Source organism: Cynoglossus semilaevis, chromosome 5, assembly GCF_000523025.1.
Source record: "Cynoglossus semilaevis isolate Cse_v1.0 chromosome 5, Cse_v1.0, whole genome shotgun sequence".
NCBI lineage: Eukaryota > Metazoa > Chordata > Actinopteri > Pleuronectiformes > Cynoglossidae > Cynoglossus > Cynoglossus semilaevis.
In genome coordinates, this window is record NC_024311.1 from 14,978,393 (window position 1) to 14,994,090 (window position 15,698).

Here is a 15,698-nt window from a genome sequence, read left to right on the forward strand (position 1 = left end):
TATACAGGAGCTGTTAAAACGCTGTTTTGTACTATTGTGCTCGGTGTGTCTGATAATAAAGTCGCCCAACTTCCTTGTTTATGTTTACCTCTGCTGCGGACAAGCACGAAGTGGAGGAAGTTAGCCCCGGAGCTAATGTTAGCTTCGGCTGTGGAGCAGATCACTAGGTTTCCCCTGTGCATTTCAACGGTCGGAGTACCGAAGCAACGCAAAGCTAACGTGTAACCAGCCGTGTTACAGGCACTGTTCGGAAAAAAAAAACATTTATTTAATTCAGGGTAAAATGTACAGTGGTATTATTGGACACAATACACATAATTCTGCCTATGCCTTAAAATGCATCACAATACATTTTAATCTGATTTGTCACAATTAAATTGAATGTACATTTTAACAGTGGTTCTGGTGAGGTCGACTTAAATGGAGCACCTTTATTTTTGTATACGTTTGGTTCTGGTGAGGTCGACTTAAATGGAGCCCCTTTATTTTTTATTTGTTTGTTTGTTTGTTTATGACCCCATTGTCCATTTGAATGAATGTACTAGTATATTTGGAGTTCCAAAAATGTCTAGAGCCAAGGCTACACCAGATACAGAAGTTATTTCTTGGCTGGTTGAACATGCCTAGTAACCACAGCTCAAGTTATTCCAATTACTGTGTTTCTAGGATCTTTATTTTTCACCTTTCTCTTTGTCCTCTCCCTGATCCTCCCTCCAGTGCTCCCAGACCTGTGGAGGTGGTGTTCAACTGAGAAAGGTCTACTGTAAGCAGCTTCTATCCACAGGGGCCTACAGGAGGCTGGGAGACGGCACCTGCTCTGGTCCCAAACCTGCAGTTAGCAGAAGCTGCAGCAACTCTGACTGTCTGCCCTCGTGGGCAGGAGGAGAGTGGGGGAAGGTTGGTATGAATTAACTACTGTGAAGAAACGAGAGCGAGGAAATGAGAGTCAGAGAGAGGGGAATTGGCATTAAAAGCCTCTCTGTAACATAATAATATTTATGCAAATACATCGTATAATATACTATATACCTCAAATTTATTTTATGAGAGGAATTAAAATCCTCTTTGTATTGCTGGAAGATTTAATATTCAATAAATCACAAATACATTATATAAAATACTTTGCAGGAAAGAACAAGTAGTAAATCCTGGTGTCCTCATGAGTCAGTGTACAGTTTTACTGCAGTGGTTCACAACCTTGGTGCTGCAGAACATTGTTGAGAAGCCAGAGACAAAAACTGGGCCTGTGGGCCAACTATGGCCTATCTTTTTTTGGCAAACCAGAAAGATGTTTATACCCTTTTTCTTTTAGATATTAGTTTGAAATCTCTCTTTTTCAAGTTTTATTACACCAAAACTACAGTACCTTAATTCACAAATAATGGACCAAACATGTTAAGTGTTTAATTTAATGACAATCTATATTTCTATATCTATATTTCTGTTATGTATTAATTCAAGTCTACAAGTTTGACAAGGCAAACTTTTCTCTGTCCACATTTCATTTTCAATACAATAAGAATAAATATCATTGTCTGTTGTAAAACTTTTAGAATTTCCAGCTGCTTTTTTCTGCCATTACCCATGCCTCCCTGACTAGCCGGAGGCTATCCTCGCTGCTAAAATGGTAAATTCTTGGATTGTTTTGAAGACTGTTGCAACACTGTAGAGTAGACTGAGAAGGCAGTAGCCCGGGGCACCAAACTGAGAGGTAGTTCAGTGCCCGAGGTAGAACTGATTACATTAGTCAACAGCAACAACAGGTTTGCAGCAAATGCCCTGAATTTCATGACAGCCTGTAGTCAGGAGACTGGAATTAAAAACCTCTGCGTTACCAGATTGCTTCTCTTCGTTTTAATAAATAAATAAAAATCACGACTGTGTGAAACCACCACAGTGACACACGATGCTTCATGTGAGAAGCATGAATGTGTTTTCGGAAAACGCTGACATTGTTTTTATTCTGCACGGTTCAGTTGTGATTCATGAGGCGTTAGCATCTCACCAATCAACATGTTCACAGTTTAGAAACCTTGCCTCTGCATTTTACTGCATTGATTAAAGCAATCAAGTCGTGAATATGTCTGATCTGGAAATCGAAACTGTGACATCATTAGTTTATAGAGTGGACCTTGTTTTTGGCAGGCTGTGGGCTGTGGAGTCAAAACAGGCAGTGTGAAGTGAAACTCTGAGCTGAAATCTAGCTAAGGTCCCAGTATTGAATGATTTCAACTTTGAACTATACTAGAAATATATCTGTATGGAAGAAAAATGCTAGGTTATAAAAATACCATGCATGAGTTTGTGTGGCCTCTTTTTAACTTAATCTCTACTAGTTTAATAGTTCAACCACATAGTTATTGGTGACTGATGGCAACCAAGAGAAATACAAATCTGTATGTGAAGTCTACAAACCCTTAACCTTGTAATAACAACATTCTTTTTTTCTTTCTTCTCAGTGCTCAGTGACTTGTGGTCTGGGGATTCAGCGCAGGGAGCAACTCTGTCGTCAACTGACCTCTGATGGCCAGCAGATGACGCTAGACAAAGGAGTGTGCTCAGGATTACCCTCACCTCCTCTGGTGCGGACTTGCCGAATGATAGCCTGTCCAAGTAAGAAACATACACTAATTGCCGCTGTGTCAATACCAATATTGTCTCGGTCGGACCATGTGTTCAGTAATTAAACTGTGATCACAAAGATGTGGGAAGCAGTTCTTCGAATGTTCACCAGTTAAAGCAGCTGTTTAATCAGTGTTGCTGACAATGTGTAAATACTAAAGCCAAGCTTAAATAGTGACTGTGCGGGTGAAGTCAACGCACACACATCTTTGAAGGCAACTTTGTCTAATCTGATTGGTTAATCCCATGTCAGTCCCTTTAACACACTGCCCCTGGGGCTCAGCCTGTAAAACACACGGCTGATTGCTGTGAAAATGTCATAGTGACTCCTGAGAGTCGGAGAAACGTTACCTCCAGCTGCTGCTCCCTGCTCTCCCTCAAAAGTACAGCCTGACAATTAAGAAGAAATAAGGTGAATGGAGGGTCAGTGGTGGAGGTAGTAGTACTACAATTACTCTAAGTCAGATTTAAGCCTTAAGTTAGTTGTAGCAGTCACCTTTTATGTTAACCAGGCTAACTTGAAGCCTCTGAAACTAAAACCTCTAGAAACCTGGGGTTAACGACTTTATTTACCCACACTCCCCGAATGTCTTCAATCTTATTAGAATATGATCAAAAGTCAAAATTGGCCAAACCATATTTGTCCACACGGTGTCTCTGCTTATTGTAAGACATGGTTGAGGTTGAAGAGTTTGGACATCTGTAGCCGGAGTAGAAATAAAGCAGTTAAATCAGTCCTGGCATCTGATTATGGTGCCTCCTGCTGGATGTTTTACAGGCACAGCAACTGTAGAGGCTGATCCGTGACCTACAGCTGGGATTGTATATCCCGTGACTGGAAAGAGCTTGGACATTTGTAGCATGATGCATTAAAATGTTGATTGGTTCATACACACAAGACCACCTGTGAAGGATTAGGTTTCAGGGCCGCAAGTCTGGAACCCCACAAAATTTGAAACTGCACCACCAACAAGTGTGAATGAAAGAAAGTTGTAGATTAAAAGCTACATTTCCAGAACATGCTACAGTGTTTCTCAATCTATCACTAACAACGTTCCCCTGCAAACGTCCAACAAACATTGCACAATTGCAGGCTTCACTACTTCAGGACCTCATTTGTCAAAGACAGAATCTATCATTTTTGGCTAATAAACCACCACCTGCTGCCTGATGACATCAGCGCATTAGCAGATTAATGATTCAATCAAGTGATGCCAGCCATTTATGAAGGCAGATCTTGATTATATGGCACATAAAAGCTTATCTCAGGAGAAACAGGCTAATTAGCTGGTTCCCAATTAGCCACAGTTTTATCAAGGTTTTTAGTGTATACTCTTCCTTTTGAGAACATTCACTAGATCAGTCTATAAATGTCTCTCGTCATGTGACACAGTTGACGCGTGGTTAGATTATGTCGCTGTTGGTCATGTGTTGCCATAGAAACATTTGCTTCTTGCATTTTGTTAAGACATTTTGACATTTCATCTTTAGTCTCCACTTTCCTGTCATTACCTCCACTTTGTCAGAGCAGTTAAATATTAAAACGAAAGTGACATTTTAGTCGCGTTACTCCTAAATGTCATCCAATTTTCTCCAGATCTGTTTCCATTGCCTTCACTCCTAAATGAGTTCCTGCAGTCTATAGTCCTCCAGCTCCGTACTCTTCATATGATGTCTTAAATTCAATCTATCAAGTTTGTCATATCATGTCTGTCAAACTAACACAAAATAATAGGCTGGATGTGGGCAGTGGTATATAACCCCTGACCGACACCAGAAGGTTCTGAGTTCAGTACCAACTGGTCCCCAAACCTTAGTTTGGATTGTGTCAGTGTCTAGCAGATGAAACTAAGACATGTCTTAATCTTATATATATATATATCACTTTGTCTATTATAGTTTGGGTGTAGGAAGTCAAGGAATGTCCACCATGTGGCGCTGTAAAAACAAAAGGACTATAAATGTGCAATTGCTCCTTTTTGATGAGATGAATAAAGTAAATGGCAAAATTAAACATGTTCCATTTGCAATATATATATAAAAAAAAACAACTAAACAACATTTGTCCAATCCCTTGATAGAAATTTTGAAGGTAGTTGATGTTATACTGGTAAAAATCGTGAATGGCTCCAGGAGGCTTTGGTTCGTTTGTCATTATCCATTGGTTTGACGACCTAATTACAGCTTCATATGGGCTGAAACAAGCTGATGAAAACCCACCTTGTGCTTCAGTCCTCCATTAAACAGACCCGCGTCAGAAAACCTGAACAACCAAATTAAGTCCAGGTCACAAACGGAGAATACTGACAGATGCTATTTACTGTCCAGACAGAGACGCTGTAATGAGCAATGACACCTTGAATTCCCCTGTCACTCTCTTCCCCTGAACATGGCCCACAGTTGCCAAACGTAATCCACTGGGCTGCTGTAAATGCTGCCCAACTTAATATTTCACTGGTCCCACTTGACTTGTCCTGTTTTAAATCGATACTATTTTACAGGTAGAAGGAGGAGGCATGTGTCCGCTGTACTAAGGAACTGATGGATGCTAAAGATAATGGTCAGCCAGTCCAGACAGATCCAGTCAAACTCCCTTCAGCGGTTTAAAACAAAATGTTTCATTTGACTCAGTGACGTGAAATTCATTTGACTTCAATTCTAGCCCAGTTGATCCAGTAGAGGGCAGTAGGGAGGACCAGTTAGTATTTTCTCATACTCTAACTATGACCATTAGTCATTCTTGTTCATGATCATCATCACTCTCTCTGACCCATGCTGTTCTCATTTGTCAGGAACTAATCTGCAAGGCCGAAGGCACTTAGTGCACAAATGAATGTGTCAAACAGTTTGGCTCGTGTCCATCTGTGGACTTTAGTTTGCTTTTGTACTCAGCGATAAATACTTTGTAGGTGATTAATATTAGTAAAGACTCAAAGTCTAATTTTGAAGCATAGAAACAAGCTGGGGGTCAGTGGAATGATTTTGTTTTTTCGGGCAGAGGCCGAGGGTAAGAGCTCTGACAGAATCAAGCTCTGGTATGAGGCTACATTCTCTGCACACTCTCACAATCCCTCATTTCCATTCCATGTGACTTGTTCTCATCTCACAGTTTCCTTGTGGAAGTTTACAGTGTGAAGAGCAGGTGTGAACACAGAGCAGATGGAATTGGTGAAAGCCAAAACAAACAATGTTGTGGTGAAGGGAAGACACAGGAGATCTGCAGTGGACACGGCCAACTAATATTTACACTCATAAAACACAGACACAGTATATTACTGCAGCCACCTCTGGGAAAGTGGAAACGGAGCAGCAATTATTGATTAAGTCCATAGACCGTGGAGTGGAAAAAAAAAAAACATCAGTTAAGGTTCATCCAGAATTCTAAGCACTGAGAATATCTATCAACTTTAAGTCTGGGATGGATACGGTTTTACTCAAATTCACAAATACTCAAATGTCACAGCACACACACACACACATATATATACACACATATATACGTGTGTATATATATATACATATATATATATATATACACATATATATGATTTGAACCTTGCCATTTAATTTAAAGTCTCTACAAGGTAAAGGTTTTCCTCCAGAATGATGCTAAATAAGAGAAAAACAGAAAATACAAGTAGAGGGTAGAATCCTAACTGTGTAAAATGTTGTGGTTTCTAAAACTTTGTAATAAAAAAAAAATCCATGTGTATGACCACTTTGTGACTTTATACAAATACACTATAAAAACTGAAAATATTTATATAACTTGAACTTCCTCCCTTTTTCTTTCTTTACAGAACACAATAAAGACATCAGACCAAAAGGAACTCATAGGATTTATGTAAATAACGAAAAACAAACACCAAACCACAGAAATGATGGAGTTAAGAGATGCCCGGTCCTGTTGGGTAAGCACCACATCTACATCCAAACCCAGAAGAAGAAACGCTTCCACCTGACCATTGGGGGCCACGCCTACCTGCTCCCTAACACCTCCCTGATCATCAAGTGCCCAGTCAGAAGGTTTCCCAAAATGTTTATCCGCTGGATCAAAGATGGACGCCCCGTTGCCAGCTCCAAACACCTGACCATCACCAAGTCTGGTTCTCTGAAGATTCCTTTTGTTTCAGCTGACGATGTGGGTGTGTACAGGTGTGTGGCTGGACCTGCCTATGAAATCTTCACGCTCCAGCTAATAGGCAGTGAGAACCAGTCAACTGGAAGAAGGCTTCCAAGCACTCCACGCTCCACCTGGGAGGAAAGGAAGCCCACCTGTTACACACACAACATACATCTGGATGGTGTTAGTGTGTCTTTGTTGCCCCCTAGTGGCCACAATGTCTCACTGCAGCCACGATTGAGAGAGAAGCTGATTAATATTACTCTGCAGGCTGACAGAGGGGAGATAGAGCAGGAGCAGGCCTCAGAACTCATCGCCTCGCTGCTGATCAGCATGTCTGATGGTCAGATCTGGACCAGGACCACGGAGGAGAGAACACAAGCTAGAGGTAAATCAGGGTTTCATTAGTTGTCCATTCAACCAGTGACACTCACATCTGCTGGGACCTTCAGAAATGTGGATAAATCATAAAACATTCTTATTCAGCCAGTAACCTCCTCTGCCACACCCAAAATTAATAGTTGTTCAAATTCAAAAACAATTTATTAAATCTTCACACAAACAATTCAACTGCTATACAAATGCAGCAACATATTTATCAAATATGTGAGAAAATGTATGTTTGTGTGTGTGAACTTGACCTTTTTTTCACCATTATTTGATCTTTGTCTCTGAGAGATTCCTGTTTCACTTGGTGTTTGATGTCATTTTCAACCACAGACAGTCTCCACAACTGGTCTGAACTGGTTTCAGCCCTGGGCGGAGCGGCTGTACACAGACCAAGAATCATCAGACAGCAGCAGAAACGGACAATGTCTGTCCAAGAAAGCGTTGACGTGAACATCGGTGACTCGGCGCTCCTGACCAACACCACCCAGTCACTGACCATTCGCTGTCCTGCAGAAGGATTCCCACCTCCTGTCATCAGCTGGAGCAAAGATGGAGCACCGCTGCACATAACTGACAGGTAAAGCAAAGTAAAAAGAAAAAAAGAATATTTTTCTCATGCAGGCAGTGATCAATTCTAAAATAATAGCTGTAGAGTATTTAGTACAACACACTACAATCACATACAATGACCTGAAGTCAACATTACCTGCTCTAGCGGCAATTTGCACACCTTATTTTGAGAACATTGCCATAATGTTTTGCTATTGGCAAGCGAGCTATTAGTTCAGTGTGGCATTTTATTTAAAAGTTGTATTAAAAAGTAACAGCCTTTGCTACTGCAACTGTTTCTAGTACTGGTCTCATACATCAGTTGTGGTTTAAAAAAAAACAAAAAAAAACTTGATCAACTGCAGGCAGCCATTGGTAAGTTAAAAGAGAGACACATGTGTCTCAGGAGCCATAGGTTGCAGACCCCAGGTCTAGGTCTTCATTCCCACCACTCAACCGTCTGCCTGGTTTTTATGTCGAACTCTATAGGAAGCTACTTTTAAACTAACTTTCTCTTCTACTTGGCCTCTTCAGGGACACTGAAATTTTTTTGAGTTGCTACCTGGTTTTGAACCCAATGAAAAGATTGTGTTCAATCGCAGACAGATTCATGACATGTTTGGCCTTGGTTCTTACAAACAGAGCAGCAGAAAACATTTCCTTTGTACGCTCCAACACTACAGAGGTGTAATCAGGTCATTGGCATGTCTGTAGTGGATTCAAAAGATGAGGTTTGGGATTTGTGGCTGTGGAAGAAAACTAAACTTCTCCACCAGAATGTCAGACTGGTTTTCCTTTTCTAAAAGCAGTAGAGAGATTATTGGTCGACCAGTCTTTGTTTATCATAACATGGTTCTAGCAGTGCAGTAAACTCTGAATGGTGGTGATTTTAATTGTTGATTAGTCAGTTAAGAACTCCTGCTCTGGATTACTACCTCAGCTCAGTCTCTGAGTCTGTTTCCTTGGTTCTTTTCAGAGAGAACTGTTCAGAGTTTAATCTTTTTAGATCTGCTGTAGAGACATAACATCAAGTCTTCATTATTTGTCTGCAGGTTCTCCTGGGACGGTTCCAGAGGACTCCAAATCCTTCTGCCCACAGCGTCTGACCGAGGACAGTACAAGTGCACAGCAGTCAACGTGCACGGCTCCGACTCAGAGACTTCACAGATCCTGTTGGCAGGTGATGATCCTGTTCCCAGGATAAATGAGACCAACATGTGCACAAACAAATGTTTTGTGATTGTTTTTTTAAATTATTATTATTCCTTTATCACACTGTATAATTGGACTTAGAAAATAAATAGTTTAAAAAGCATCTGATTGATTTGACTACGTGTGAACTTGCAGAACCTCCAACCGTTAAACTGTCATGGAGCGATAGTTCAGACCCTGGGCTGGACTTTGGTCGGGGTCTCAAGGCTGTGGTTGGAGAACAAGTCCGTGTTCTTCAGGGAACCAACCTTACCCTGGACTGCACTGTCACTGGTAGGTTAAAAAATTCAAGCTTTTATATAATAACTCTCAGCCTTTACAAAACATTCAACCCATAGAAATGTTTTAGTTAGTTGAATAATTATTCTGTCCTTTCCTGTTTGTGTCAGGTGTTCCCCAGCCCTCGGTGACGTGGCACAGAAAGACACGCCCCCTGGACTCAGGTGTGGTTTCTCTTCCCTCTGGATCACTGAGGATCAAAAATGTTTCTCCACAAAACCAAGGTGTCTACTCCTGCACTGCCACCAATGCCGCAGGGAAGTCCACGGTTTCCACTGATCTGCAGGTTTACAGTGAGTTCATCCACTAATTTGACCCCCACACAGCAAACATCTTATGCTCATTAGTTGTTTAAAGTTTGTATAAGGTAGTGGTTCCCAAAGCGAGGGGCAGGGCCCTCAGGGGTATAGCACTGTTGTAAATGTATTTCCTTTGTAAAATGAGGGGGAAAAAATGGTAGGTTGACAACAGTTCGATCCTCAAAATGTTTGTAATATAATATTTGGTGCAAATTTGTCTGAAGCTCCACAGTCAGCTGCAGGAAGTAGAGAGACTCCAGTTCTACAACCAGACCTGAACAGACGGAGAGTTCTGATGGCATCACGCCGTGGAACCAGTGTTTCCATCAAACCTGGTGACATCTTACGTATAGGTGCGTACACACACAGACCGCACACAGAAGAACAACTGGGAACTAAACATAGTAATACTGTCTGCATGTGTGTCTCCAAGGCTGTCCAGTGGTGCCTGACCATAAACAGTCAGTTTACTGGGACTACAACAACCAGACCCTGAAGGAGGTTTCACGTCCAACTCACATCCAGGGTCCTGGTCTGGGTCCACAGTACAAAATGCTGGTGGGGGGTCGTGTCCTTGAAGTCTACACTCTTCGCGTCAACTTTTCGGGTCGTTATCAGTGTCAAACCTTCATCAACAGCACCAGAGAAACCCTGCTAGCCTGGATCTATGAACACAGCAACGGTCAGTCAGTTGGTGTGTGTGTGTGTGTGTGTTTGTGTGTTCCTTACACACTCAAGTCTATAATATTTTTGCCAATTGTTACACATTTTGTTCTGCCTGGACGTTAGTGAAGTGCAGACTCTCCTCCTCCTCCTCCCTCAGCTCCAGTCCGTGCTCCTCCTGTGTGGAGTTTTCCAGCTGCAGCCACTGGAAACTTTGGCTCAGTTTTTTGGGACGTTATTTTCTTTCTCTCCAGCGATTATTTTTTTATTCCTCAGCTGGTCGAATCCTAATTGTTTCAAGTCTTGTAAAAACAGCATGGATGCACTAACTGATGATGGCCACAAGTTTGTTCATACATTGTTCTTGTTGTTCTTTTTTTTATTTCACTACAAAATAAATGACTTAGAAGGACAAATACTCAAATTTACAGTTCAGCAAATAATGGAAAGTGTTTGTAAACTGCCTGGAAGACGTTTGTTTGCCCTGGAGTTTTGTAACCATTTCCATATTCCTCACTTTGTTTGTTCCAACACAGAGTTTGGCTGGCGATTTGGAGACTGGACCACGTGCAGCGCTTCCTGTGGAAACAGAGGGACGTGGCTGCGGAGGCTTGACTGTGTCACGCCAGATGGAAAGATAGTTCCAACGACAAAGTGTCAGCACATACAGAAACCCGTCACCTCTGCAGTTCCCTGCAACAGACAGGACTGTCCACCCAGGTGAGTCCCTGCTGCAATACGCCAAAAATGTCAAAGGAAATTTCCTGCATTTAAAACCAGTGAGATTGGTCATGTCACTGATTTGAAATTTTGTTAATGTTGATTTTAGATGGCTTGTGTCGGACTGGTCCAAATGTTCCACCTCATGTGGCAGTGGGTGGAAACAGAGGCAGGTCTCCTGTCAGCAGCTGGATGCCAGAGGTGCAGAAAAGAACCTGACGGCAGCGTCCTGCGAGAGGATGAGTCGTCCAGCTGACACAGAACAGTGCAGCGCCAACAACTGTCCAAGCTGGGTCATCAGCCCGTGGGGAAAGGTAACCATGCCAAACCCTTAACCTATGCTTTCTTTGCTAGTTTATAAACCTAAGTTATACAAAATAAAAATGTGGAAGAGTGTTTAAAATGTTTATCTGCTGCTGAAAGTTTGAAAAATGGCAAAGAGAAGCACGATCATGTCTTTATTTTCCAAAGAGCCAAGAAACGTCAACAACAAAAACATGAACGGTGACACAACTGGGTCAATACAGCACGCTAGGAGACATCTAATCTTTTATTCAAAATGTTGTTTTTGTCCTTTGCCTTAAGCCTTGTCATAGCAGCAGTTGTCATTCGGTTGAATGTGTTCCTAAATATAGCTTTTTGAGCGCTAGTCAAATGTGACACAACAATCAAAAAACAATTCAATCTTGGCCATTGCAGCAAAATGACCTTTTTGTTTAATGGCAGGTAGAGATATACACCTACACTCAGTTGTCTACTAGCTAAAACCTGTTAGCGCTGCGGAGCGCTAACATCGGCGTCACCAGTGTAAACTTTGGCATTAACTGTTACAGTCTTGTTGTCTCATTCTCTGCTCCAGTGCTCAGGCCGGTGTTTAGGTCCAACCACCACCGTACAGAGAAGATCCGTCACCTGTCAACACACCAATGGTTCCCTGTACACAGACTGTGACATCAGACACAGGTAAACTCTCCATGTGGTTCTTTCTTTTATGTCTGCTGCTAAAAAACAATCTTCTACTAAAACTGTTTATCCACTGAATGCTGCTTCAGTAAAGTTTCATACTTTATATTTTCTTGCTGCATTTTTTTGCTCCTAAATTCATATTCAGAACTGTGATATTGTGGTTTTGTATTTACATTTTGTTGTATTTTTACTCTTTATATACTTTTGTGATACAGTAGGTAAGAATGTATATGATGTGATGTCTTTCCTCAATTCCTGTGAGTATTTTGTGTTGTTGTTGAACTAAACAGTACCAGTTTTCACACTAATTGGATAAATTGAAAGTCGTTAGTATTAAAAAGATCATTATATTAGATAACTTTTGGTGGTGGTGTGCTGAGGGATTTGTTAAATGTAAAATATCCCTAGTGGCTCAGAAAGGTTGGGCCACTCCTTTTTCCTGAAGATGAGAGGATTAACAATTATTTTCTTTTTTTTTTGTTTTTTTTCAGGCCTGTTTCACTGCGCAACTGTTCCTCAGACCTCTGTGATGTGGAGTGGCGGTCTGGTTCGTGGCGAGCGTGCACTGTGGTTTGTGGGAGTGGTTTCCAGTCACGCAGGGTTGATTGCATTCACCGTGGAAGTGGAAGGACCCTGGCTGACCAGCACTGTGCCTGGCTCCATCGCCCGTCCACATGGCAACACTGCAACACCATCAGCTGTGGGAGTAAGTGGCAGCAGCTGTGCCTCAAACTACTGTCTGATGCATGAACACGGACAAAAGTAACATGCTTGTTGAAGGAGTTTTAAAAGGGTTCTACAACCCCAAATGGATTTGGGGATACTGGGGACACGTGTTTTGTTTATTTTTGTGGTGAGGAAATATTTTATACATTTTTTTTTATAAATATACATTCATACATTTGTAGTTCTTGACCCATAGTTTTAGACCCATGTGGGATGAGGGATAGTGATACAAAGTGTTTTTACTCAAAAGTACAAACAAAAGATAAAGGAATGGTAAAATTCTGATAACATTTTGATAAAAGTTAAAGTTAATTGAGGATGACCTGGTAAAGCCTGAAGGATGAAATCAATTTATTGCAAATTAAAACATGAATCAAATGTTTAAAGACATTATTTCCCTGTTCTGCAGATGAATGTAAAGACACGACTCAGTACTGTGGTGTGGTGAAGAGACTGAAGCTGTGCCATCTGGACACGTACAAACACAGGTGCTGTGAGTCTTGTACACGGGACGCTGTCGCCACCTAGTGGCCGTAAGTAGTTATAACCCCACACCAGACTGCAAGAATCTCAATGTACGTCACAGGTGAGAAGAAGCTTCTTGAACTTTATAGACTGAGCATAAAATGGACGAGCTTTAGTCCAGGTCATTTTTTTCCTATGAAGGGGAACCAAAGGAGGGATTTCTTTTCTAATCTGGACCCGACCTCCTACAATGAAGAAAAGTGTTGATCCACTATGTGGACCAAATGGAAATGTTGGGTTATACTGATAGAATGCTAACGCCTAAACTAGAGTCAAGCCAGCTAAAAAAAAGAAAGAAAATCTTTATTAAAACTCAGTGTCGCTGATGCCAGAATTCTCTGTTCCGCTTCAAACTCCTATATAATAATTTATAATTCTGACGAGCTCACCATGTGGCTAAAATGATAGTCATTCTACAGATAATTTTTTTTCATTTATAACAGACAAGTCCCCTGCACTTCTATTTTTAGTTTTGATCAAATTATAGGGCAAGAATCAACTAAATTAAGGTTAGGGTTAGAATTTTGTTTACCACCACCGTCCAACAGATGATTGTCCATAACTTTTAGGAAGGCTATAGAAAGGTGATTTCTTCATGGTTGTTGTTTTCATTTTACTTTGGTTTAGTGTTACAGACGGGTTAACTCAAGGGTTAGGGAGTGAGGTTTTTTTTTTTTTTCTGTTTTTGAGCATTGGTTGAGGATTAGAGATAAGGAGTTTTGAAAAAACTGAAAATTCTGAAATCAGTTTTACGTTTAAATCGGATTTTAATTTTATTAATATTTTATATTATATTTATTGATTTTCTTTCTTTATATTTTCTTTTTTCTTTCTCATTTTTAAACTCTATTTTTTATACATTTTTCTGTTTTCTTTTTGTTTTCTTTTCTAAAAACAGTTTTATTTTTTCTTATTAAATGTTTTTTGTATAATATATATATTATTTTTTCTTCTTTATTTTGTTATTCAGTTATTTATTATTTTAGTTTTTATTATTTCTACCTTGATTTTTAGTTGTTTTTTTTCCAGCTTGGGTTAGGTTTCTTTTAATTTTTTTATTTCTATTTTAATATAAATTTTCAGTCCTGTCCAAACAATATTAGGCCTCCATTCGACAGCTTCCTCTAGTTGGTGTAAGAAGTGAGAAATCGATAGGTTAACGATGACTTTTAACTCAACACAAAAGAGCATTTGTTGCCCATTAACTAATTTGGTAGTTTATTCTCTTTAATTTTGAAAACTTTTAGATTAATTTTCTTAAGGGATCACAGCAAAAATACATGATTGCATTAATTAAGTCGAAACCACATTGAACAACATTGTTCTAGGATTTGTGTGTGTGGGGGGGGGTTGATTTGTCTTTTGCTTTTTAACAAAATTAATGGATGAATTCTTTTAATATGGCTCCAAAAGCACTTTTATCTGACGTCAGGCTGGGACTTGTCTGCACATTCATGTGGAGAACGAACCAGTGTGTAAGTTATAGTCATGTCCAACCGTGTGTTTTGTGTTTTATGACGTTTATTTGACGGCCATTCGCTTTAGTGAAGGTTGAACTGCTTTAGTCACATGTCACTGATGAAGTAAGAGCTGCTGTCGGTGGAGGTTGCGTCATGAAAGTTATGATCGTTTGTTCATCAGCACCAAACTACAGCGATGCAAACCATTTACGTGCGATTATTTTAATACAACAGGAACAAAACAAAAAAAAAAACAACACTAACTTCATGTCCGATTTATATTTGACTTGTTTCTGATGCTGATGCTCTACGTTGTAAAATGTCCTGTAAATACTGCGTTCTAAGTGCAATATAAATGGTGTGAAACTTTTATTTTCTTATTTAAGTGTTCAGTTTTTTTTTTCTTTGCTTTGGTTAAAAAATAATTGAAAACAAATGTTGAGATGTTAGAAGATGAAGCACTTATATATATATTTGAATGTCTTCTGCTTCCACAGACCTGGTTTAAGTTGCATGTGTTTGAACTCAAATTTCTAATGTTTTATAAGATCTGCAGTGGTTTCGTTTGGACACTGACTGAACAGTTTTCCTGATGTAGGGACTGTACACTGATGGTTCTATTACAGCTCAACGATGGATGAGATATTGGGAACGTTAAAAAACTTTTATACTGTTAATCAAACCAAAAAGTGTTTTTTTTTTTGGATCAGGCATATTTTTGATCATTGTTTTTAAAAAACAAGGACTGAAATGGAATACCTCTGAGCTTTGGTCCGCACGTTGCTATTCCTCACCCGATTGGAAAAGTTACAGGTGGATGTTAAGGACTTTTTTTAGTTCTTGTTTTGTTCTCTGTCAACCTCACGTGTTAACAATTGTTTTACGTTTCCCGAATAAAGCTGTACATGTTATAAATGTCTATATGTTTGCCTGTTTCAGGGAAGAATGTCAACTAAATTCAATCTTAATATTTGTTTTTTCTGACATTTAACCACAGAAAAAGGTATTGTAAGATGTTATGGCAAACTAGTGCATTTTAATTTTAAGATATTTTTTATATTTTGAAGACTTTTCAGAAGTTATGTTACTTTTGATGAATGTCTGACATACCAAAAAATATATCTTTTTCTTAGTCTTCAAAAATATTCACTTGGCAGCATGTTT

At 39.9% G+C, this 15,698-nt stretch overlaps 1 protein-coding gene across 1 annotated transcript in view; it reads left to right on the plus strand.

Moving 5' to 3' along the window:
- Nucleotides 1–13,867, plus strand: part of LOC112487047 (ADAMTS-like protein 1) — a 15,451-nt gene extending 1,584 nt beyond the window's left edge. The window contains exons 3-16 of the mRNA XM_025055769.1: nucleotides 718–897; nucleotides 2,460–2,613; nucleotides 6,423–7,133; nucleotides 7,466–7,712; nucleotides 8,737–8,864; nucleotides 9,032–9,169; nucleotides 9,286–9,468; nucleotides 9,699–9,827; nucleotides 9,908–10,156; nucleotides 10,674–10,857; nucleotides 10,967–11,171; nucleotides 11,717–11,820; nucleotides 12,315–12,529; nucleotides 12,959–13,867. Of these exons, the coding sequence (XP_024911537.1) occupies nucleotides 718–897; nucleotides 2,460–2,613; nucleotides 6,423–7,133; nucleotides 7,466–7,712; nucleotides 8,737–8,864; nucleotides 9,032–9,169; nucleotides 9,286–9,468; nucleotides 9,699–9,827; nucleotides 9,908–10,156; nucleotides 10,674–10,857; nucleotides 10,967–11,171; nucleotides 11,717–11,820; nucleotides 12,315–12,529; nucleotides 12,959–13,077 (2,946 nt within the window). The 3' untranslated portion in view covers nucleotides 13,078–13,867. The remainder of the gene's footprint in view (nucleotides 1–717; nucleotides 898–2,459; nucleotides 2,614–6,422; nucleotides 7,134–7,465; nucleotides 7,713–8,736; nucleotides 8,865–9,031; nucleotides 9,170–9,285; nucleotides 9,469–9,698; nucleotides 9,828–9,907; nucleotides 10,157–10,673; nucleotides 10,858–10,966; nucleotides 11,172–11,716; nucleotides 11,821–12,314; nucleotides 12,530–12,958) is intronic.
- The last annotated feature ends 1,831 nt before the right edge of the window (nucleotides 13,868–15,698 follow it).